General features: G+C 37.5%; 1 protein-coding gene across 15 annotated transcripts in view; it reads right to left on the bottom strand.

The window, feature by feature from the left end:
- The window catches only part of BPTF (bromodomain PHD finger transcription factor), a 128209-nt gene that overhangs the window by 77539 nt on the left and 24500 nt on the right, over positions 1-26170 (bottom strand). For 11 of the 15 annotated variants that reach the window (XM_036033474.1, XM_036033473.1, XM_036033470.1 and 8 more), the window contains exons 2-5: positions 23954-24776; positions 10431-10654; positions 3507-3710; positions 2771-2959 (exon numbers count right to left, since the gene is read on the bottom strand). In XM_036033474.1, the coding sequence (XP_035889367.1) occupies positions 2771-2959; positions 3507-3710; positions 10431-10654; positions 23954-24776 (1440 nt within the window). The remainder of the gene's footprint in view (positions 1-2770; positions 2960-3506; positions 3711-10430; positions 10655-23953; positions 24777-26170) is intronic. The other 4 variants (XM_036033477.1, XM_036033479.1, XM_036033480.1 and 1 more) reach the window with 1 other exon arrangement.

Genomic DNA, 26170 nt, shown 5'->3' with positions numbered 1-26170 from the left:
AACCGCACACTGATGTTTCTCTCTCTCTCTCTTTCTCCCTCCCCCTTCCCTCTCTAAAAATAAATAAATAAAATCTAAAAAAAAAAATCCTTGATGTAATTGTCCTACACTACACCCAATAACTCAAAATAAATACCCTCTTCTAGTGCTTATGAGACATTTATCAACATTAACCAAATACTGGAGTATAAAACAAGCCTAAACAAATCACACAATGTTCTCTGACTACAGTAGGTTAAACTAGAAATCCATAACAGAAGGATAACAAGATAATCTCCAAATGTTATGGTATTAAGCAATATACTTCTATATAAGCAGTAGGTTAAAAAAATAACCATAAAACCACATCATAATGGAAATCTCCAAATTAATCAAGTTGCATATTAAATATGTACAGCTTTTTGTATGTTGATTATACCTCAATAAAGTAGTTTAGCCCTGGCTGGTGAGGCTCAGTGGATTAAGTGCCGGCCTATGAACCAAAGGGTCACTGGTTTGATTCTAGATCAGGGCACATGCCTGTGTTGCAGGCCTGGTCCCCAGCTGGGGGCATGGGAGAGGCAACTAATCAATGTCTCTCTCACAGACGGATGTTTCTCTCCTTCTCTTTATCTCTCCGTTCCCCTCTCTCTAAAAGTAAATAAATAAAACCTTAAAAAAAAATAAAGTGATTTTAAAAAAGGGGGAGGGCTAAAAGCCACAAAAAATGCAAAGAAAACAAGAGAACGAGAAGGAGAGAAGCATCAGTGTGTGGTTGCCTCTCATGCATCTCTACTGGGGACCTGGCCAGCAACCCTGGCCAGCAACCCAGGCCCGCAACCCAGGCACATGCCCTGACCAGGAATCAAACCATCAACCATTCAGTTCACAGGCCAGCGCTCAATCCATTCAGCCACACCAGCCAGGGCCAAAAGTAATTTTTTAAAGACTACTAAAAGTTGTTAACAGTTCTATGAGATGATTAAGATAGAACAGATAACCAATTTCTGGAATGAAAAGAGATAGTATCACTACAGATCCTATAAACATTAAAAAGATGGAATGGTTCATGCCAATGAAACTTGAAGTTTAAATGAAATGGGGCAGATTCCTAGAAAAATGTAACTTACTAAAACTGATACAAGAAAACAAAAATGAAGAGCCCACTATTACCAAAGAAATGAAATCTACAATGAATAACTTCCCCATAATGAAAACTCCAGGACCAGATGGTTTCAGCAAACAGTTAAGGAATAAATAACAGCAACCCCCAAAACTCTTGCAGACAAGGAAAAATGTAAACTTGTTCTAATTCATTTTATGAGGCCAGCATAATCTTAACACCAAAGCCTGGCATGGACATTATCAGAGAAGGAAAACTGTAAGTCAACCTCAAAAATCCTCAACAAAATATTAAAATAGATGCAATGCATCACAACCAAGTGGTATTTATTCCAGGAGTATGAAATTGGATTAACAGTTCAAAAGAAATATCAATGTAGGAACCATTGCTTCCAATCAAGATGGAGTAGAGGGACTGAATTTACCATCACTCATGATACAACCACAGACAAAAAAAGAGACCATTTATCAGAAAATGGACAAAGGAACTCACGGGCACTTCACAAATGAAGATATCCAAATGACCTATATATCCATATACATATGTGCGCGTGTGCGCGCGCGCGCACACACACACACACACACACACACAGGTGCTCAACATCCTTTAGTCACCAGGGAACTGCAATGCAAGTTTAAACCAGCATAAGATATCCCCTATCCCCATTTTCCTACCAAAATGACTAAATTACGGGGGGGCGGGGGGGGACACAAGAAGAAAGAATTATGAGAAATTTCTATAATGCTTAGAAACAAAACCTTTAAGATTTCCATCAAGGTTATTAGCTATAATTCTTGATTTTTACTGGAATTACCAGTGATTATTTTGTTTTATTCATTTAAATTTTCTAATTTGTTTAAAAATACATATAGCTGCTATAATAAAAATTATTTTTAATTTCTCTTGGTGTGATGTACTTATTTTGAGTATAATTTGAATTTTAAAAAGCTTCAAATATGGCCCTGGCTGGTGTGGCTCAGTGGACTGAGTGCTGGCCTGTGAACCAAAGGGTCGCCAGTTCGAATCCCAGTCAGGGCACATGCCTGGGTTGCGGGAGAGGTCACCAGTAGCAGTCATGCAACAGGCAACCACACATTGATGTTTCTCTCCCTCTTTTTCTCCCCCCTTCCCCTCTCTGTAAAAATAAAAATTTTTTGAAAAGCTTAAAATGTGAATTACTAATTAACTTACATTTTAATTCAAATATACCTTGCAAAAATGTTTTATGACAATGGTTTTCTATTATGATATGGTCTGAAATGTTAAAATAACTACATGAGCACATGCAAACATAAAATTAATCTGTTAGCACATACAGAACTGGAATGGTCAAATCATTCAACACTGAGCCATTAGTATGTAAGTACTTAAAACCAAAATATCCGCTACTATGGTCTGGTGATAAAATATACAAATAAGTCTATTAGACAAAAACACCTAAATGAACTTTAAAAAGCATGAAGATTATGATGAGTTTCAAGCACTAACTGCAAGAACAATGTCAAACTCCAAATGTTAGGGGACCATTTAGCAATCAGGGATGGCATTTATGTAAGCAAGCAGCATGAATGAACATATACTATAAAAGTTTTAGGTGACATTCAGCTTTTACTACAAAAGGGAAGGATTCCCCCCATTACAGAGGCACTGATACACTGCCCTCTGTACCTGGCACATCCTGGGGGAGCTCAGATGCCACCTTCTTCTCTGCCATGTTGCTGCTATCATGGGTTTCTGAGAGACACCCCACAGGACTCCTCCCTGCAGAGGGACTAGTCTCTTCTGAAGAAGCATTTGTTGTGTTGTCGCCAAGATTTGCTGACTCAGAGTTACCTTTATCCCCAACTTCTGTTGGCTCTACAGTAAAATGCACAACAAAACTTTAAAGATATCCTTTAAAATTGTTTTAGGACATATGGTCTCATTCAATCAACTACTAAAAATGAATGATCACCAAAAAGCCTGCTTTTATTTGATGGCCATTTTGAAGCTATTAGATTTTGGGCTACTTTTGCAGTAGGTAATCCAAAGAGTATTTAAGAATACTTAAAATGTTAAGAATGTTTAAGAAATTAGTATGAAAATGAACAAATTTTATCATATACAAACATGTATATTCTGGTATTAAAGTAATGATTTTTCACCAACAAATCTCATAGGGAAATGACACCTTATTAGGAAGTATAAATAGAGGTATAAGATTATAGCAAATCAACCAATATATATAAAACTCACTACAATGATTATGTATGTTACAAGGGGGAAGGATATCCTAAGCTCTTTAGAAATATAAAATTAAATAGTTATCTGTATAAAAATGATTCCTTTTCATTTTGCAAATAAAACTAGAGATTTTATAAATAACACTGATGAAATATTTTTTTAACCAAGTAATTTTTTTTACCCTCAGATTTTCCTTGCTCAGGATCATCATCCGGTGCTTTATCATCATTATCTTTTTCAAGGGACTGGTCTTCAAACTCCTCTCTGTTTTTCTCAGCATCTTTGGAGTTATTTTCAGTCTCATTGTTGTCTTTTTCTACTTCTTCTGGGCTTTTAACAATATCAATCTCTCCCTTTTTTGCTCTTATGGATTCCAAAATTTCTTCTGTAATAAAAACAAATTAAAAAAAAAAACATAGTTTCCATATATGCCAAATACAATAGTAATACAGATGCCACTTAAAGAGTTTCAATTCAGGTTATTAAAGTTAAATGTTAACTATCTGTGTGTGTGGTTCATTCAAGCATTGTTCTGCTGCTTCTTTGTAACTTCTTTCTGACAGAGGAAACCTAGTTCACATTATCTACAATATGTCTATTTAGTTAACACTAGTATCCATAGTAGTTTTAGAATAAACTGTATAGTACCTCCATGAGAATTAAATTTACCAACTAGAGTACACTGTTTATAAATAAGAAGAAACATTTTTAATGCCCTGCACCCACGGTACTTCTTTTTGGATTTTTACATTTCCTTGTTTCTATTTCCTTTGTTTAAGTGTTCTCTACCTTCATTTTTGTCAACATTTCTTAAATTGTAGGTACCTAGAGTGTTTCCTAGAATTAGAAAAACCCTATAAAGAATACTGACCTTTCTGGTAATGTGACTACATTTGAACTGGTTGGAGTTAATTCCTCACTCTCTTACCTTCTCTACTAATTCCTGTAAGAATTTGGAGGCAATGAACATCTAAGACAGCTACAGGAAAATTTCAAATAGAAGTAATTCCAACTAGCATATTTTCTTTGCTTCTTCTCATCATCTAGGTCAGTCAAGGATCCTTTTTTTACACTATTTCTTTATATCCCTTGACCTATCTAAACATATTGTGTTCAGTTCTGATTTACCCCAGCTACATTTATTCATGTTAGATACATCAAACTTATCGATGGAAGTACCTCAAATCACTCTTTTCAAAAGAACTTTTTTTCCCAAAAAATAGCTCCACCCTCATCTTCCACTGCCAGATTTTCCTAAACTGTTGTACACTGTGCTCAACTTCCATAGTAAAAAAAAAAATCAAAGATTAAAAAAAGACCACCTAAGTTTAGACCATCTAAATTAAATGAAAAGCACAGGCAGAATGACCACAAGTCTCTGATTTTATATAAATGTTCTAATTTCCAATATTCTATCATATTACCACTCTATTATGCATGTATATATTTTATCAGTCTAGATGTGCTTGTTTTAGATCTTAAAATCTGTGGTATCCATAGCCACAAAAAAAAAAAAAAAAAAGACAGGGGGATGAAAAAAAATTAAAGGATAAAAAAAAATCAGTTAACACATACGTTCTATAAACATGTACATACATTCTATATATTTAGCAGGAATATTTCAAAACTAACCTGAAAGAATTAACATGCTAGATTCTTTTAAATCTCTACTTAGAAAAATTTATAACCAGACTTGGCCAGATAACATGATTCTGATACACCAAGGCTGTGGGTTCAATCCCCAGTAGGGGCACATACAAGAATCAACCAATGAATTCATAAATAAGTGGAACTACAAATTGATGTCTGTCTCTCTCTCAAAAGATCAATAAATAATTAAAAATAATTTTTAAAAATTTACTCCAAAAATAAACTTCAAATGAGCAACTTTAGCATTATAATACACAATTACCATAAAGGTATATGATAAAACAATTAGAGTAAACCATTTAGTGTTACACATATATAGGAAATTGTAGAATCTAAATGATGGGCATATAGGTGTTTACCGTATAATTCTCTCAAACTGTTGTGTATATTTGAAAATTTTCATAATATTAGAAAAAAAGAAAAATTCCACTCCCAAATACAGAATTAAATTCTCCTAAAGTCGACATATACGTATATAAAAACCAGAGGGTTATAAATGTAAAAGGATTTATGCAATTTGAGAGGTTAAAAAAAGTCAAGTCACTAGGGACAGGCTGTGATTCTGAAATTACTGTTATGATACTCAAATTTTTCTTGGCTATTTCAGAACCCCAGTAGTTTCTGCTGTTTTCATCTCATAAAATCCCAAGTTAAAGAACACACCAGAACCCCTGGTCAAGCAGGTCGGTTGGTTAAAGCACATTTTCCCCATAAGCCAAGGTTGCAGGTTCAATCTCCGGTCAGGGCACATACAAGAATCAACCAATGAAAGCATAAATAAGTAGAACAGCAAATCAATGTTTCTCTCTCTTCCTTTCTCTAAAATCAATCAATACTTTTTTTTTAATTTTAACTGATTTTAGAGAGGAAGGGAGGGAAGGAGAGAGGACAGGAGGGAGTAATAAGAGAAACGCCGATTTGTTGTCCTACCCATTTATGCATTCTCTGGCTGAAGGAAGGAAGAAGAGCCCATTGCTCTGCGGCTGCTGCTAGAGAGTCCCACCCACCCATTCACCCATCCCCCTGCCCCATTCAGAATGCAGCCTGTTTCTGCAAAGTGGTATAATCAAAGGGACTATGTCCTTCATTGAATTTTGTATTGAAGACAGTAAAGATGTTAATGTAAATTTTGAAAAATCCAAACTTACATTTAGTTGTCTTGGAGGCAGTGATAATTTTAAACATTTAAATGAAATTGGTTTGCCCTGGCTGGTGTAGCGCAGTGAATTGAGCACGAGTCTGAGAACCCAAGGGTTGCTGGTTGGATTCTCAGTCAGGGCACATACCTGTGTCACAAGCCAGGTCTCTGGTGGGGGGTTGTGTAAGAGGCAACCACACAGTGATGTTTCTCTCCCTCCCCTTCTCCCTCCCTTCCCCTCTCTCTAAAAATAAGTAAATAAAATCTTAAAAAAAAAAGAAACTGATTTTTTTCATCATATAAATCCAGATGGTTCCAAGCATAAAAGAATGGACAGACCAATTTTATGTTGTTTAGGGAAAGGAGAATCTGACCAGTCATGGCCAAGGTTAACAAAAAAACACATAGGCAAAGCTTAATTGGCTTCGTGTGAACTTCAATAATTAGAAAGACTAAGATGATTCAGATGAAGACATGGCTAATTTTGATTGTTTCTCTGAGATTATGAACAACATGGGAGGTGATGAGGATATAGATTTACCAAAAGTAGATGGAGCAGATGATGATTCACATGACAATGATGATGAAAAATGCTAGATCTGAAGTAAGGAATGTGTCATCATTGGATTCTCAGAAAGAAAAAGAACTTTTTTTTAACAATGTAATTTCTTTTTTTTAAGATTTATTTATTTATTTTCAGAGAGGGAAGGGATGGAGAAAGAGAGAGAGAGAGAGAACCATCAATGTGTGGTTGCTGGGGGCCGTGGCCTGCAACCCAGGCATGTGCCCTGGCTGGGAATCGAACCTGCGATGCTTTGGTTCGCAGCCCATGCTCAATCCACTGAGCTATGCCAGCCAGGGTGAAAAATAACTTCTCTGAAAGATTTCATAATTAGAGAATTCCTGAATTGACAGCTTTAAAGGCAGATGCTGCACTTGCCTCCTTTAACACATTTTTCAACCTGTTTGTTTTCTTAAAGGCTTCACTAAGGGTTGGATGGGGCAATTTTAAGTCAGCTAAGGCAATGACCTTACACATGAACATCTCCCAGACTCCTGGACGTTGTTGAGGTCCTAGGCAATTAATACAGCAGTTGTGATAAAAATATTTCACCTAAAAGTCTCCTTTACTTCATAACATAGATATTGACATGATAGGAAGCTCCTGGATTACAGAAAAGTAACTAAATTTAGATTTTAGGACATGGACTCAAACTGGCTGAAACAAATTGGCTGATACCTTAAACTGGTAATCTGTTGTTCCTCTGGTGTATTCTTCAGGATTGTTCCACTAAAGTTTTATTTCTTCAAAAAAAATTATTTCAAATTATGTACATAAATCACTAGTCGGTGTTCCAAATGTATTTAGTTAAAACTAGTGAATGCGCTAACTTCGATGGTTTTTGAAGCCTATACATCTGGTATTATTTGATCCTTAAACTTTTACATCTCTAGCATGGAGGACAAAGGCTGTACATTTAGACCAAATCTCTATGTGCATTATCAGTATGGCAATGAGTGAAAAAAAAATGTTAATACACTACTGGATTTTTTAATTTATTTTTTTTGATCCAGCTTGTTTCAGGGCTGAAAACCTCAATTTACGTTCATGATAGTGGAGATTTTTTTAACATCTACATTCTTTCTAATAAACTGTTAGAAGACCGCAAGAAAGAAAACACAGGTGATACTTATTTAAACAACAGTGTATCTTGCAAGATTTTTTAAAGTGGCAAGAATGGTTTTCTCTGGAAAAGGGAAAGAAAAACTGGGGATTATGAAGATATGATTTATTTTTCACTGTATATACAACTTTGTACCATTTAAACTTTAAAAAAATATATCATATGTACCTTATTATTTTTAAAAGCACAGATTTTTTAAAAAGTAAAAACTTGAACAAAATAAGGTAGTTATTGAAATGTAATCCAAAGTATAAAATTAAAGTATCTATCAATCTATACTGATATAAATAAGTGACTAAATAAATAAATGTAGAACAGTCATATCTCCTCTTGTGCAGAAATATCCTGAATAATTTATGCAGATAGTTGCTCCCTCAAAGAGGTGGAGCATAACACCCCACCCCCTAAGTGTGGGTTGTGCATAGTGACTTTCTTCCCAAAGCCACAGAATGGGTGGCAGGAACTATTTTACAATGTTGAAAGCTCACAAACAGTACTTCAAACCAGATGATCGAGGTTAACAAGTCAGTGATACATCATGTTGATAGCATTGTACTTTTTTTTTTAAGATTTTATTTATTTATTTTTAGAGAGGGGAAGGGAGGGAGAAAGAGAGAGAGAGAGAGAAACATCCATGTATGGTTGCTGGGGGTGATGGCCTGCAACCCAGGCATGTACCCTGACTGGGAATCGAACCTGCGATGCTTTGGTTCACAGCCCGCACTCAATCCACTGAGCTATACCAGCCAGGGCTGATAGCATCGTACTTTTGATAAGAAGATGACTATGGCACTTCATCTTTGTGGTCCTCCTCCCCCAAATCCATAATCCCAGGTTAACTATGAGAAAGAACAGGAGACAAATCCATATTGAGGGCATCCTACTGAATACCTGACCAGTACTCCTCAAACCTGTCAAGCTCCTCAAAATAAGGAAAAGACTGAGAAACTGTGAGAGTGTAGAGCAGGGGTGTTAAACTCATTTTCACTGGGGATCACATCAGCCTCATGGTTGCCTTCAAAGAGCTGAAATAATTTTAGGACTGTATAAATGTAACTACTCCTTAACTTTAAGGAGTTGAAATTACATTCGGCCCTTTGAAGGCAACCATGAGGCTGATGTGGCCCCCAGTGAAAATGAGTGTGACTCCCCTGGTAGAGGAAACTAAAGAGACAACTAACTATAATGTGGTATCTTAGATGGGATCATGACACAGAAAAAGCACATTAGATAAAAACTAAGGAAATCTGAATAAAGCATAGACAAGTTATTATAATGTATTAGTACTAGTTCATTAGTTATGACAAATGTGCCACAGTAACATAACATGTTAATAATAGGGGAAACCTCACAGAGCTCCTTGTACTATCCTGTCAACTTTTCTGTAACTCAAACATTATTCTCTGATTAGAAGATTAAAAAAAAAAAAAAGCAAAGAGTAAATTCAAAAAGGATACAATTTCCCATAATTAAAAACAGGATTCCCATGGTTTGTGTGGCTCAGTGGATGGAGCACCAGCCTGTGAACCAAAAGGTTGCCAGCTCAATTCCCAGTTAGGGCACATGCCTAGGTTACAGGTCAGGTCTCCAGTTGGGGGTATGCAAGAGGCAACCTGTATCTTTTGCACACTGCTGTTTCTCTCTCTTTCTCCCTCCCTTCCCTTCTCTCTAAAAATAAATAAATAAAATCTATTTTTTTTAAAAGGATTCCAGCCCTGGCTGGCATAGCTTAGTGGATTGAGCACGGGCTGCGAACCAAAGTGTCGCAGGTTCAATTCCCAGTCAGGGCACATGCCTGGGTTGCAGGCCATGACCCCCAGCAACTGCACATTGATGTTTCTCTCTATCTCCCTCCCTTTCCTCTCTAAAAATAAACAAATAAAATATTTTTTAAAAAAAGGATTCCCAGAAAGGTTTAGTAAGTTAGTTGAATTAAAGAAACAATTAGCTCTGGCTGGTGTGGCTCAGTGGATTGAGCACTGGCCTTTGAATCAAAGAGTTGCAGGTTGGATTCCCAGTCAGGACACATGCCTGGGTTGTGGGCCAGGTCCCCAGTAGGGGGCACATGAGAGGCAACCACACACTGATGTTTCTCTCCCTCTCTCTCTCCCTCCCTTTCCCTCTGTAAAAATAAATAAATAAAACATTTTTAAAGAAGAAAGAAAGAAAGAAGCCCTGGCTGGGTGGCTCAGCTGTTTGGAGCATCATCCCATAAACCAAAAGGTTACAGGTTTGATTCCCATTCAGGGCACACACGGGGTTGTGGGTTCCATCCTGGATCAAGGCACATATAGGAGGCAACCAATTGATGTCTGTCTCTCTCTCTCTCCCCCACCTTCCTTTCTCTCTAAATCAATAAACATATCCTCAGGTGAGGATTAAAAAAACAACAACAATTTGGGGAATATTAATAATGACCAGGATGTACCAGGTAAAGAGCTCTATGAAGTACATAGCATCCCTAACTTATGATAAGATGAGCAAGGTTCACTTGGAAAAATGAAATGTAGAGAATTCAAGTAAAATATACACACCTGAAATTTTTAATACATTTTCGAATTTTGTGGTGATTTCATTCCAAGAGTTTATCTCAAACTTAACAAAAAGTAATATAAGAAAATTTCCCTCTCACCATTAGCTGCCGCCAGAAAGGATTTGTTACTGCCCCGAGCCTTATTGGTCAAGTCCTCAGTTATGTCCATGTGCCGATGGATCTCTTCACGCATTTCTTCCAGAGTTTTGCAGAGTTCTGCTTCCCAGTAATCTTTGTCTAGACAGTCAATTAATTCTGCAAGTTGGACCTTTGTACTGTAGTACCAAATTTTCTTTTCATTTTCATTTTCTGTATCTTCTTCTCTGTTTAAAAAATAGTACAAAAACATTTCCTATGTTAGACATAATGGCACTTATCTGAAAACTTCACCTATGCAGAAGTAGTTAAAGCACATAACACGAAGTTTGTGCACTAAAGCTCAATAGATTTTCTCACAAGAGATCCCCTCAAGTCTCATTCAAACTCAAGTTTTTCTTATTTTATTTGAGCAACCTCTAATTATTTTGATTTCCTAGCCCACAGAGTTTAGGATGAAAGAATGTATGAATATGAATAGTAGTGGGGAGAGGAATTAGTACAGCAGCACAGAAGTATATTTAAAAATATGACAGAGAAGCAGGACCTCAAAGTTCTGAAAATGTGAGTATGTAGTGAAGGACAGTCTTGGTTTCACCTGTATCAACTTCAAGATCATCACCATAATAATGAGGGTTTTAATTTGAAGTATTTTAACTCTGTATGTAGCGGGTACAGAGCAGGTCCACATTACAATATAATTTAGAAGCATTTCCATCAAAATGGCTTAAATTATCTGCTAAATTCTGGTCTTTGAAAGGAGTCATCTCAAAGGAGCAGTAGTATCTCATTGCTCTACTTTTCATATGGACAAAGCTCAAACTGGAGAGAAGAGGAGCAGCTTCCTTTCCTGCTTAAATCTCTCCCAAGATTGCAACAGAGGTAGAGACTTCAACAGAGACGGTCACTAACTAAAAACAGACAAATTAATGTCTAATGCCTAGGACCAGACTTAGAGAAACACATGTGAGGGTATTTCTTCTTTCATTTAAAAGGAATCTAGGAGTGCATATGAGGTACATTTGATGAAAAAGAGTCTAACTTTCCTGTCTACTCAAAAGCAAACTCATGGTGTTGAAAGAACTGGGCTTTCAGAAAGATTGAGCTTTAAATGGGCTCAGTTGCTGTTTAGATATGTGAACACAGACTTGGACAAGATACAGACACAGCCTCTCTGAGCCTCTCTGAGGCATTTTATTTACCATAACAGTACCTATTTTCAGGGTCACTGTAATGGTCAAAGGTATAATAATAATGCACATATCATAGTGCCTGGGCACATCATTAGTGATCAACAAATATAAAATATTACTATTAAGATAATAAATAAATAAAAATTTAGCAGAATTCCAGGACTGAATCACTAAATGATTCTAAAGAAAGAAAGTAAATCATGGATAAATGAAAGGCTATCAAAACTATCAAAAATTGAAAAGAGCCTTGACTGGCATAGCTCAGTGGGTTGAGCGCCGCCTGCGAAACCAGTGTCGCAGATTCAATTCCTAGTCAGGGCTCATGACTGGGTTGCAGGTCATGGCCCCCAGCAACCGCACATTGATGTTTCTCTCTCTCTCCCTCCCTTCCCTCTCTAAAAATAAATAAAAATAAAATCTTTTAAAAAAGTGGAAACTGTCAAAATTTTTTTAAAAAGAATGTCAGAAAAAAACTGAAAAGAAAAAGATTAATAAAGGGTTTCTTTATCTGGCTTTTGTTCTTTCAAATCAGCATCTGCTGGCATATCAAATTAGTATATTTCTGTTGGAAGCTTTTTACAACAATTTCTGAAGATCATTTCTTAAATCTATTATAGATTTCACTCTATAAAGGATATTTCTACTGACAACTGAGCAATGACAATGGTCTTATTTCAATTTACAATTTTAAGGATGTCAGAGACCTCTAATCAAAAAAATTAATAAGCAGCTTTAAAAAGGCAATTATCAAATCAAAAATCCAATTAAGCAACAATATCAAATCAGAAAGCACTCAATGAGCTTTGACTGAGCATGAATGTTACAGCAATGTCTGATTCTTTAATAAATTTTTTAAAGATTTTTATTTATTTAAAAGTTTTTTTACTGATGAGATAGATCAATTTTTGTTTTACTTATTTATGCATTTCTTGGTTAATTACTGTATGTGCCTTGACCAGGGATAGAACCTACAGCCTTGGTGTTGGAGAACGCTCTAACTGACTGTGTTACCTGGCCAGGGCTATTTATTTATTTTTAGAGAGAGAAGGGATGGAGAAAGAGAGGGGGAGAAACATCGATGTGAGAGAGAAACACCATAGGTTGCTTCTCTCAGGCACCCTGAACAGGAACCGAACCCGTAGCCTAGGCATGTGCCCTGACCTGGAATGGAACTACTGACCTTTCACTTTGAAGGAGGAGCCCAACCAACTGAGCCACACCAGTCAGGGTGCTGCCTGATTGTTTATTTTCTGTATGTCACTCTTAGGGATTTCCCCCATTATAAAGATGCTAATTAACTTCTTTCTCTGTTTGCTTTCTTCTTTTTCAGAAATGTCAATAAATTTCAATGGAACCAAAAAAGTCTACATAGAAATGTTCTTAGGGTTATTTACAAGCATAAGATATCAACATGAAAATGAGATGTTATGGAAATAAATTTAATTAAATGACCATTCTGTCCATTTTTTCAAGCAACTCACAGACTATTTGAAAGGGTCCCTAACATCTGACTTAGCAGAATGTCCATCTTAACAAAGAACACTTATTTATAATTTTAATCTTAATTTTCATCTTCACAGCAAACTCACTACTTCATATGGCAGTCTGCTCTAAACTGGAATTGCTCTTTTAGAAAGGGTTTTCTCTTTAATGCGATGATGCAAACCTAACACATCCACCAATTAGTCCTGGTTCTGTCTGTAAGAGTTAGGCAAAATCAACCTAACACATCCTTCAGTCTCTCAAATCTTTCACACATCTATAACTTTCACTGCTTTTTTTCTTTTTGGGACAAATATGCTCAAATATTTTAATCATTCCTCATACAATATGTTATCCAGAGTCTTTAGTACCCTAATATTCTTCTCCTAAATGTATTTTGTCAATGTCCCTCTAAAAATATGACATACAAAAACTATTTTTTTATTTTGCTCATCAAAGATTAATACTTAACACTTACAGTATTTCTCTTCTTGAACCTACATGTAGAAAGACAAATTTTTAAGTGCATAAAGCAGTAAAACAGAATGAACAATAACTGCTAATGCTTTCAAAGAAAAGTTTTTTTAATACTTATGACTTGGGCACATTTACACAGCTTTTATATTATCAAAATTATTTTTTCTAATTGTAAAAGTGACAATAGCAGCTTTCCTACATAAATATACATTGATCCGTATGATTACTTGGTTTTGGAGGGTTTGGTTTCTAAGGAAGCTCTGTCCCTACAATGTTCCTTATGTATACCCAAACTGGCCTGGCATCCCTACAGACACTAATCAGCTCAAGATGCTCCCAGGATGGCAGGAAAGGATGGTTGGGATGAAAATCTTTGCCAAAAAATATACTTATGAGCAAACATACATATGTGTGCCTGTATTTTAAAATCTGTTTGGCTTTTATTATGGCAAGATAAGTAAGAGGTTAGGAACTAACATTAACTTTCTAGTTGCATTTCTAAACACACCTACAGAAACAAAGAATAAAAGGAACACTAGTATATACTGGGTTGAAAAGAATATCCCCCAAAATTCATGTCCACCTGAAACCTTAGAATGTGACCTTATTTGGAAACAGGGTCTTTGTAAACGTAAGTAACTAAGGATCTCGAGATAGAATCATTCTGGATTTAACATAAGCTCTAAATCCAATACCGGGTGTCTTTATAAGAAAAGGAGACAGAAAAAGAAGGTGATGTGAAGGTACAAGCAAAAATGCAATTGATGCTTCTGTCTACAAGCCAAGAAACATCGAGGACTGCTGGCAACCACCATAAGCTAGGAGAGAGGTACAGAACTGAGTCACCTGAGAGCCTCCAGAAAGAACCAATCCTGTGACACCGTGATTTCAGACTTCTAGTCACCAGAATCATGACAGAATAAACTCTTATTTTAAAGACTCAGTTTATGGTAATTAGTTATGGCAGCCCTATGAAACTAATACAGATTCTGATACTGGGAAATTAAGGTTTATAACAAAATACCTGAAAAGAAGAGTAAAGTAGGAGGGATCACAATACCCGACACTAAACTATACTACAAGCCACTGTAATCAAAACAGCCTGGTACTGGCATAAAAACAGGCACATAGGCCAATGGAACAGAACAGGGAGCCCAGAAATAACCCCAAGTCTCTATGGTCAATTAATATTTGACAAAGGAGGCAGCAACATTAAATGGGATAAAAATAGCCTCTTCAACAAATGGTGTTGGGAGAACTGGACAGCCACGTGCAAAAAAATGAAACTTGAGCACCAACTTACACCATATACAAAAATAAATTCAAGGTGGATAAAAGACTTAAATATAAAACGTGACACCATTAAAGTCCTAGAGGAGAACATAGGTAGGAAAATCTCAGATATTTCACGAAGAAACTTTTTTACTGACATGTCCCCTAGAGCAAGGGACATAAAGGAAAGAATAAACAAATGGGACCTCATCAAAATTAAAAGCTTCTGCACAGCTAAAGAAAACAGTATCAAAATTAAAAGAGAACCAACTATATGGGAAAACATATTTGCCAATGATACCTCAGACAAGGGTTTAATCTCCAAAATACATAAAGAACTTACACGACTGCACTCTAAGAAGACAAGGAATCCAATTAAAAAGTGGGCAAAGGACTCGAACAGACACTTCTCCAAGGAGGACATACAGAAAATCCAAAGACACATGAAACGATGTTCAATATCGCTAGCTATCAGAGAGATGCAAATTAAAACCACAATGAGATACCACTTCACACCAGTCAGAATGGCCATCATAAACAAAGCAACAAACAAGTGTTGGAGAGGTTGTGGAGAAAAGGGGACCCTAGTGCACTGCTGGTGGGACTGCAGACTGGTACAGCCACTATGGAAAGCAGTATGGAACTTCCTCAGAAAACTAAAAATGGATCTGCCTTTTGACCCAGCAATTCCACTGCTGGGACTCTATCCTAATAATACTAAAACACCAATTCAAAGAACCTATGCATCCCAATGTTCATAGCAGCACAATTTACAATAGCTAGATGCTGGAAGCAACCAAGATGCCCATCAGTAAATGAATGGATCAAAAAACTATGGTACATTTACACAATGGAATTCTATGCAGCAGAAAGAAAGAAGGAGCTCCTACCCTTTGCAACAGCGTGGATGGAGCTGGAAAACATTATGCTTAGCGAAACAAGCCAGGCAGTGAAAGACAAATACCATATGATCTCACCTTTAACAGGAACCTAAATAACAAAACAAAGAAACAAGCAAAATATAACCAAAGACACTGAAATAGAGGACAGGCTGACGGTGACTGGAGGGGAGAGAAGAGGGAATTTAAGGGGTCAGTGGGAAGGGCTCACAGGAACAAACTTAAAGGACACATGGTCATAAACTAAGGGGAGGGTGGTAATGGGAGGGAAGTGGGGAGGGTGGGAGGGGGGAATGGATTGGGATTAAAAAGGAGAAAACTGTATTTGAACAATGATTAAAATATAATAAAAAAAAACAAAAAACCCCAAAATACCTGAAAAATGTAGATATGGCTTTGGAAGTGAGTAATGGGAAAAGGCTGGAAGAATGTGAGACACTTGCTGAAAAGGCATGGACTGCCTTGAAGAAACAGTGATAGGCAAAGATTAGAATTACAAGGTCTGTCCAGAAGGTATCCTTCCATATAATATGAAAAATGGAGACATTCATTGAAGATATAAGAAACATTGTACATAGGACAATGACGCCTCAGTGTCCTTCAAAGTAGGCACCTTGGGACTTCACCAAGTTCTCCCGATTGCCATCACCTGCCCTGTTGTATTTTCCTGAATCTCATTCACAGTTTGAAAGGTGATTTTAGTTTGGGGAAAAGTCAGAAGTTGTAGGGTGCCAAGTGTGGGCTGTAGGGAGTCTGAATCATCTGAGTGATTTGATGTTCTGCCAAAAAACTCTGCATGATATGTGATACATGAGTGGGGATGCTGTCGTGATGAGGCTGCCAATCGCCAGTTTCCCATAGCTGCAGCCTTCTGAATCACTGAATAGCTTCTGTGGAAGAACATCCAGGCCTAATGCAAAATTTGATGCAGATTTGTTGCTCTACTTGCTCAGTCATCTTGAATGCGACAGCCATACACAGTAAACATGTTCACTCAACAGCGTCTACTGCCCCCATTGACTAGTACACTGAAGTCATCATTGTTCACACATGTGCACTCGAGTCCACTCTCCTAGGCTGCCAGGTTACATCGATGTTGCACAAACCATTCTCACTGTATTAACAATGGCTGGACTTTTTCTGGACAGACCTTGTATGCTGCCAACAGGTCAGAAGCTGGAAAGAACAATGAAGGATTTGTTCCTAGAGCTTTCAGAGGGAGCATGGCCCTACTAACACCTTTATTTTAGACTTCTAGCCTCCAGAACTGTGAGAGAATAAACTTCTGCCATCCCGTTTGTGGAACTTTGTTACAGCAGCCACAGGACGCTAATGCAGCTAGGGATTCAACAATTAAAGATAGCACACAAGTCAGAATGCCTAAAACTGAATACTAATTCCACCACTTAAACTAGTTGTGTGATGTTGTATAAATTACTTAACCTCTCTCTGCTCAACTTCTCCTAATATCAAAATGCTGTCAGGAGGGTTGAGTTAAAGTATGTAAAGTACTCAGCACACACCTCATGGGCGCAATCAGCAGAGTTGTTATTATTTTTCTCATCTTTCAAAATATGTGATATCTACCTTACAACAAGTATTTACAAATGAGATGGTGTTTAAAAAGAAAAAGGCAGCCCTGGCTAGTATGGCTCAGTGAACTGTATGCCGGCCTGTGAACCAAAAGGTCACCAGTTTGGTTCCCTGTCAGGGCACATGCCTGGGTTGTGGACCAGGTTCCTGGTTCCTCTTCCTCTATTTCTTCCTCCCTTCTCCTTTTTCTGAAAATAAATAGATAAAAAGAAAAAAGTAGCAGTGTTTCAGAGTACAAAAGAGAGAGAGGTTCAGAGAAAGAAAGCCCTGGGAAATAACTTAAATAGGCTTAGACTTGAAGGGTAAGTTAGCCAAAAAGTTTTTGGGTATTTAGTTTGCTTTTTATTTATTTATTTTTGGGGGTGGGGAGAAGCAAGAGAATTAAATGTACCAAATTAGAGAGCTGCAAACTTTCGGTTAACAGCAAACCCAAGTACCTGAAAGGCTTTTCAACTTGGAGGAAAAGACAACCTGATCAGAGCTGCTATTTAAAAAATCATCCTGCTATGAAACTGAGAATAGAATTGGGGAATGGGGAGTTATATATATACCAGTCAGGAGGCCATTAAACTAGTCTACTGAGATGATGTTGGCTTGTACTATGGTAGGGACACTGGTAATGGAGAGAAATTGATTCAATATTTAAGAGGTAATTCAAAAGCATAACAAACAATATAGGCCAAAGACTATTCTCAGGTTTCTAGCTTGAGCAGCTGGTTGATGGTGATCCCATCCACTAAGATGGGAACACTGAAAGAAAGGCAGGTAGTGGGGAGGATGTGATGAGTTCCATTTTAGACATGTCATGAGGTGCCTGCTGCTGGACATACAGAAGTGGAAATGGGCAGAAGTGTAGTAATAGATGTAGGTCTGATGACAGCCAAGCCAACAAGTAAATAAATAGGTAGCTTATAGCTAGAATGAGGAGATTCAAGTAGAAAGCTGTAGAAGTCAAAAAGTATAATTTAGCCCTGGCTGGCATAGCTCAGTGGATTGAGTGCGGACTGTGAACCAAAGCACTGCAGGTTCGATTTCCAGTCAGGGCACATGCCTGGGTTGCAGGCCACGTCCCCAGTGGGGACCATCTGAGAGGCAACCACACATTTATGTTTCTCTCTCTCTCTCTTTCTCCGTCCCTTCCCCTCTCTAAAAATAAGTAAATAAAATCTTTTTTTTTAAGTATAATTTAGTTTTATTTAGCAAATGAAAAAATACAGTTTTAAAATGTTGTGTTCAAGGTAATTTTATTTAGAGGACAGTGATAGGTGAAAGGTCAATTTTTCTAATTTGGCAATTCCTATTTTACTGAAAGTCTCAATGTCAGAGCAAATGAATGATAGGATGAAAGCAACATTTAGGAAAGACTGGCTTTCATATAATGGATTAAAATCAATCACTAAATTGTTTATCCAATATCTTAGTTTCTGGTGCAGACAAAAAAGAACCTTTCTTCTATTACATGCTTCACTAACCTATACAAAAAAAAATTTTAATGAGTATTAAAAAAATAAAAGCAATAATGGAATAACTTAATTTCTACAAACTACTAGCAATATAATTAAAAATTGTTCACTGCCCTAGGCTTTGTTTTAGGCATGCCTTCCTTGAACATCATTCATCATTTTCAACTTACGGGCTTTCAGGGAGTGTATATACCAAATCTTCATATACTTTGAACTAAGCAGGGTACATGGCTTCAAAACTTCCACAAGTAGTACACATATTACCACCACAAGGGAGCACTTAAACTGAAATTGTCTTATCTAACTTTAGAAAGATAATCTTTCAGATTTACTCAAATTATTGACAAGGAATACTTAATTATCACTAATAATGATATTTAAAGTTTCATATTTTAGAAAGAAAACAGTCAAATGTCAAAGCATAAACAAACATATCCTTATGTGTCTGAAATCTTCACTAAATTTAGTGTATTTTACTATGCATTTACAAAAGCCATTTGAGGGACTATAATTACATCTTTCAAAAGCAAATAAATTTAAGAGAATAGTTTTACTGTCAAACATGTAACAAAGAATTTTATTGTTCAATTTAGAAAAGTAGATTATTTCATTTCATCAACAATGTAGCACAAATCCATCCATAGGTGGATGGATTCAAAGACAATGTCTTTTTTTTTTAAACATTATTTTTATGACCCAAACATGGAAGTTTTACTTATTTTACATATGTTTCCAAAGTTAGCTTCAGATAATTTTTTAAAGATTTTTATTTATTCATTTTTAGAGACAGGGGAAGAGAAAGAGGGAGAGAAATCTCAATGTGTGGTTGGCTCTTGCATGCTCGGTACTAAGGGCCTGGCCTGCAGCCCAAGCATGTGTCCTGACTGGGAATCGAACTGGAGACCCTTTGGTTTGCAGCCCGTGCTCAGTCCACCTAGCCACACCAGGCAGGGCAGATAATTTTTTTAAAGATTGTATTTATTTATTTTTTAGAGAGAGAGGAAGAGAAGGAGGAAGGGAGAGAAACATCCATGTGTGGTTGCTCCCAGTTGGGAACCAGGCCTGCAACCTAGGCATGTGCCCTGACCTAGAATCAAACCAGCGACCCTTTGGTTTGCAGGCCTGCACTCAATCCACTGAGCTACACCAGCCAGGGCCAAAGATAATACCTTAAGTCCTCTGATTCATGCAATTTCAAAAGTTTGCACTTATTTAACTACATTCAAAAAACTCCTTTCCTGCTTGCCTGAGTATTGTTTTATATACTGATACAGATGTACTTGTAAATGTTTTGTAGGAAACAAAACATTTTTGGAGTGACACTTTCTAAAAATGCCTTTGTCTCAAATTTTTAAAGATCTTTAAAACACCCAGCCCAGGTATAGCAAAAAACATTATACTATCTTTCTCTCCCCAGTTATAAGCACTGATTTTAACAACTAAATCAAAGCAAGTTGGAGACTTCTGAAGATAATGGCTTGGAAACTATGCTACAGTATAAAATTAGTTACAGAAAATATTTTCATAAACAGGTTCTGAAAAAAATTCCAGGTCTCACTTTCTAACAGTCAAGTCCTGGGGCAAGTTACTTAACTTTTCTGAGCTTCATTCTCTTCATCTGCAGACAAAACAGTACGTGCATTATTGGGTTCTTGTAAGCATTAATGAAAAAAATATATATATAATGCAGCCCTATCTGGTGTGGCTCAGTGGACTGAGCGTCAGCCTGCAAACCAAAGGATTGCCAGTTTGATTCCCAGTGTAGGGCATTTGCCTGGGCTGTGGGCCAGGTCCCCAGTTTGGGTCATGTGAGGGGCAACCACACATTGATGTTTCTCTCCCTCTCTTTCTCCCTCCCTTCCCCTCTCTAAAAAGAAATAAAATCTAAAAAAAAAAAAAAAAGGAAAAACATATATAAAATTCTTATAACACTGTCAGGCACATAGTAAATGCTTAATAATGTTGCTGTTGCCTACTGCTATACTAGCCCATCACCAACTAATTACACCTTGGTCTAAAATCTTAAAACCAAGGCCTAGGCTTCTGATTACTGTGTAATAAGTCTTACAAATATCAATGCCTACCTATTTGTGGACCTAGCTCCTTTGGCCTCTCTCTGCCCCAAAGTGGAACACAGGAAAGGAAGTAACAGGCCGTGAGCACGAACATCCAAAGGGTGAAGAAAGGAGGCTAGGAGAGGGAAGCATAGGAATGGGAGAAGAGGAGCATAGAATAAATTTCACTTACTTCCTAATGTGTTCACAGCAATCCTAAGGACTCTTGAGTCCTTTGGGGGAGGACATTTGAGACTTGGTGAACATGGCCTACTAACTGCTATCTGTCTATAAAGACAGCATCATTGACTTTTCACTTAAAATGAAATACAGCATTATACTTCAACCCAAAATGTGGTTAAAGTTATTGCATCATTTGTAATGATGAAAAGTTTCCATGCTAACACCTCCATAACAAGATGTCAAAGAAAAGGGCGGGGGGGGGGGGGGCCCACAATAAACACCTTGACCAGATTACTTGGGAGGTTAGGAGCAAGAAAAAAAAAATCACACAAATTTCTAAAAATAACTGATCAAAACTAACTGTCTATAAAACTTTACAGTCCTGGCTGGTGTAGCTCGGTGAATTGAGCATGGGCCTGTTAACCAAAGGGTCTCTGGTTCAATTCCCAGTCAGGGCACATGCCTGGGTTGCGGGCCAATTCCCCAGTTCGGGGCGTATGAGGGGCAACCACACATATTGATGTTTCTCTCCCTCTCTCCCTCCCTTCCTCTCTCTCTAAAAATAAATAAAATCTTAAAAAAAAAACTTTACATACTGTTGCTCATATCAGTTTCTGGATTAAGGTAATATAGACTGAATCCATATATCTCATTTTGCTCCCTCCTGAAACCCTCTTAAACTGCTAAACAAATAAAGACAAAATTCACAGGGATAGAGAAAATGGGAGAGACGACAAAAAAATTTGGGGAGCAGAAAAGCAAATGGACAAGAGATAACTAACTGCCTTAGCAGATCCAAGAAAGCCCAAGCCCCAAACCAAAAGGGTGAAGGTGAGAACAATAACTGTCCTTAAAAACCACTGAAGCCCTGACTGGTGTGGTTCAGTGGGTTGAGCATCGGCCTGCAAACTGAAAGGTCACCTGTTCGATTCCTAGTCAGGGAATATGCCTGGGTTGTTGGCCAGGCCCCCCAGCTCAGGGGGTGGCAGGGCATAAAAGAGGCAGCAGATTGATGTTTCTTTCATGCATCAATGTTTCTCTCCCTCTTTTACCCCCCATTCCCCTATCTCTAAAAAATAAATAAAATCTTTAAAATAAAGATTTTTTTTAAAGGCACTAAAGATAAGGAGGGAGGTATATACAGCAGAGAAGTGCTTAAATGCTGTTTGAGGAGCAGATCCTTAAACCACCTACCATCTTCAGTCCACCAAAGGTTTGGTGTCTACTAGAGATGGTAAAACAGGTTCTCTGGACCAGGGGACACAAGGCTCAGGTGTGAACAAGGGGACTGCACAGAAAATCAAGGGCACTGAGTGGCTATACACACCGTAGATGTTGTATGCATGTGAAGCAAGCCTGCTCCACCTCTCAACCAGCCAGACCCTCATGCTCCAAGTAGAACAGCAGAAAGGAACTCTCTGTGCCATCTGACCAGCTCGAGAAGGACTAAAAAGAGTGACATCAGGGATTCCCAATAAAACAGAGTAAGAAGATAGCCCAACAGTAAAGCTCAAAATTGATAAGGCCTACCCACTTGCTCAGAGCTTCCAATTATTGGTATAATCCCAGAGTATTAATCAGGAGTAAAAAATTAAGGATTAAAAGATATCTGAGGATGGAAGAGACCAAAACGATAATCAAAGGACTTAGAACAACCAGATTGAAAGTGGCTACTAAATACCCAATGCATTAGGACAGACCTACAGAACACCACTAATAAAACTACAGAACGCTGGAGGTAAAGATTCTGTAAGCCTCCAGATTAAGTCCAAACTGGTCATACAAACAATAATGAATAGATTTGAATTTCTCAACAGCGGTGCAGCAATAAGACAACTGCAAAAAATTCTGAAGATCTCTGCTTACTCTGTACCATGTTTATAAACTAAGGGTAAACATGGCTAAGATACTTCTCTCTACCTGGCTTGGCCTGACTACATACAGATGAAGTTCCTGCTCTCTGCATGCCCTGCCACAGATTTTCATCCCACCACAGATTTTCTAATTTGACCTAATTCTGAAAACTAGAGGAAGGCTTTAAAAAACTTACAGGGTTATCTAACACAGGACCTATGGGCAGCATGCCACCCAGGATGGCTATGAATGAGGCCCAACACAAAATCGTAAATTTACGTAAAACCTTTTTATTGCACTTCAGTTTTTATTAGTGTTTGTGTATTTAATGTGTGGCCCAAGACAACTCCTCTTCTTCTTCCAGTGTGGCCCAGAGACTAGATACCCCTGTTAGAAGCTGAAAATACAAAGAAGCCCACTCCCTCTGACCAAATTTCCACAGGATGTCCAAAACCAAGTCCACACTACAACCCTGCCCAACACCTGGACTGAGGTGAATCCTCCTCTTTCCCCGACAGCTTCCCAACCTTCCCACTGACCTGCCCAGAAGAGCCTCTTAAGAACCCTCAGAAACGCAGAAGCCAGGCTGTGACCATCAGCATGCTGGGCTTACCTCCTGGGAGGCTGCAATCACTAATGGCAGAACTAATCTTTCCTTAAGACAGCTGTTTTTTTCTTGCTGTTCCATTTACATACAGACATAGTAAAACTACAAAGAGGAGCAAGAAAATCCTAATGAGGGTGAAGATTACCTCAGGGTGGGCTAAGGGAACATAACTGGGGAAGGGCTCACAGAGGCAGTCTGCCTAAAAACCTTCTACTTCCCATCCTAGGCATTGAAACAATGTTGTATATTTTGCTTTTTTATAATATACTCTTCTTTCATTACAATTTTAAAACTGTTTTAAGTATTTCTTCAAGTTAGAGATTATTTAACTACACAACTGATTATTAAATCACAAAGGTTTAGATCACGTCAGCAGCATAGTTCTGCTACATCATGAGGAAACTGCCTTAATTTTAAATCATACAAAAATGAATACCACATTTACTTACATTATGAGCCTTCGGTTTAAGAACCAGTATTTTCTCCGACTTCTGTCATATCCAATAGGTTCATGTCGAATATATGGTTTGTTTTTTTGGATTTCAGCAACACAGTCAGTCACACCAGGCACCTTATGTGCTACACAGACTTCACACTGCCATTCATCCTCTGGCACCTCCTCCAGAGGTGGTTTCACACATTCCAAATGGTACACCGCTGAACATGTCTCACAGCAAAGCAAATCCCCAAGTTTGTGACAAACCCTACAATGGTCATCATATTGGATCACCCCTTCGGACATCAGTTCCTCACGAGCAATATTTGTGGTAAGAAACTGATCGACTAAGAACTGCAGAACTTTGATTTTGTTCTCTACTGGTCCATAAGGATAGTCCTCTGCTTCTTGGTAAGGAAGCACATGATGGTACTCCTTATCACTCTCACAGTATACCCGCAGCACCTCCGGCCACGTCATTCCATCTATGAAATACAGCGTGGAATTAACGCTATCTTTCAGATCAGCAGGTCCAAAGGTAGTATTGGAAGTGTCTTCTTCTCGCAAAACTGCTTTCAAAAGCACAACGTGCATCTCCGCCATAAGTGTACACTGCTCTTGACTCACCAAAGCTGCACAGAAGTCCTCAAAACGAAAAGGAGATAACCTTAAAACAGTGCCAAAGTTCCGCAGTACCTCATAAATGGCAATGACATTCATTATATGCTCATTAGGCACCATTAAATCCTCAGAGGACTTGGGAAATTCAAGGGGTGGGATATCTTTTTCTTCCAATATTGGAGAACGAGGTCGATGTACTCTTGGTTTTCGCCTACCTGTAAATAAAGAAATGGTATAATTACAAATCAATACATCATTTCTACAGACTAAGGGTTTTCCAATTTTTCCTATTTGGATCTATGCCTCAAAAATTATATAAGCATACTTTTATTTTTCTAGTAACTGTCAAGTTAAAATAACACTAAGAAGCAAGAATGTAGCTCTAATTATTAACTCTATAGAAAATCTAAATTCTGAAACTTAGACCATCTTCTTACACTTTCTACAAAAATAAACTCAAAATGGATTACAGACCTAAATGTAAGCAACCCAAAACAATAAAACTCCTGAAAAAAAAACATAGGCAATAAACTCTCTGATATTTCTCGTGGTAATATTTTTCTGATATAACTCCTTGGATAATGAAAACAAAAGGAAAAATAAACAAACAGGACTACATCAAATTAAAAAGGTTTTGCACCGAAAAGGAAACCATCAACAAAATGAAAAAAGACAACCTACCAACTGGAAGAAGATATTTGCCAATGATACATCTGATAAGGGGTCAATATCCAAAATTCATAAACTCATACAACTTAACACGAAACAATCCAATTAAAAAACGGGCACAGAAGCCCTGGCTGGTGTGGCTTGTTGGCTGGAATGTCATACTGAGGAACCAAGGGTCGCAGGTTCAGTTCCCAGTTGGGGCACATGCAAGAAGCAATTGATGTTTCTATCTCATATCACTGTTTCTCTCCCATATCACTGTTTCTCTCCCTTCCTTCCCCTCTCTCCAAAATCAACTGGCAAGTCCTTGGGTGAGGATAAAAAATATAATAATAAATTTAAAAAAATTTTTAAAGGTCAGGGGACCTGAATAGACACTTCTCCAAAGAGGACATACAAATGGCTAACAGACATATAAAAAGACGCTCAATGTTGCTAATCATCAGAGAAATGCAAATTAAAACCAAAATGAGATATTACCTCACACCTGTCAGAATGGCTATCATAAAAAAATCAACCAACAGCATGTACTGAGAAGGATGATTAAAGGAAACCTAATGCACAGTTGGGAATGCAAATTGATGTAGCTACTTGGGAAGCAGAGTTGAGGTTTCTCAAAAATTAAAAAAACAGAACTACCTTCTGACCCAGCAATTCCATTTGTGGGTGTTTTTTCTAAGAAATACAAAATACTAAGTCAAAAGTATATATGTATCCTTATTTTCATTGCATCATTATTAACAACAGCCAAGATATGAAAGCAACCTAAGTGGCCATCAGTAGATAAGTGTAAAAAGAAGTGGTAGATATATACAATGGAATATTACTCCATCATAAAAAAAGAATGAAATATTACCATTTGTAACAACATGAAATGACCCAGAGAGTATTATGCTAAATGAAATAAGTCAGAGAAAGACAAACCCATATGATTTTACTT

Source organism: Phyllostomus discolor, chromosome 8, assembly GCF_004126475.2.
Source record: "Phyllostomus discolor isolate MPI-MPIP mPhyDis1 chromosome 8, mPhyDis1.pri.v3, whole genome shotgun sequence".
Taxonomy (NCBI): Eukaryota; Metazoa; Chordata; class Mammalia; order Chiroptera; family Phyllostomidae; genus Phyllostomus; species Phyllostomus discolor.
This window is presented reverse-complemented; position numbering and strand designations above follow the sequence as displayed.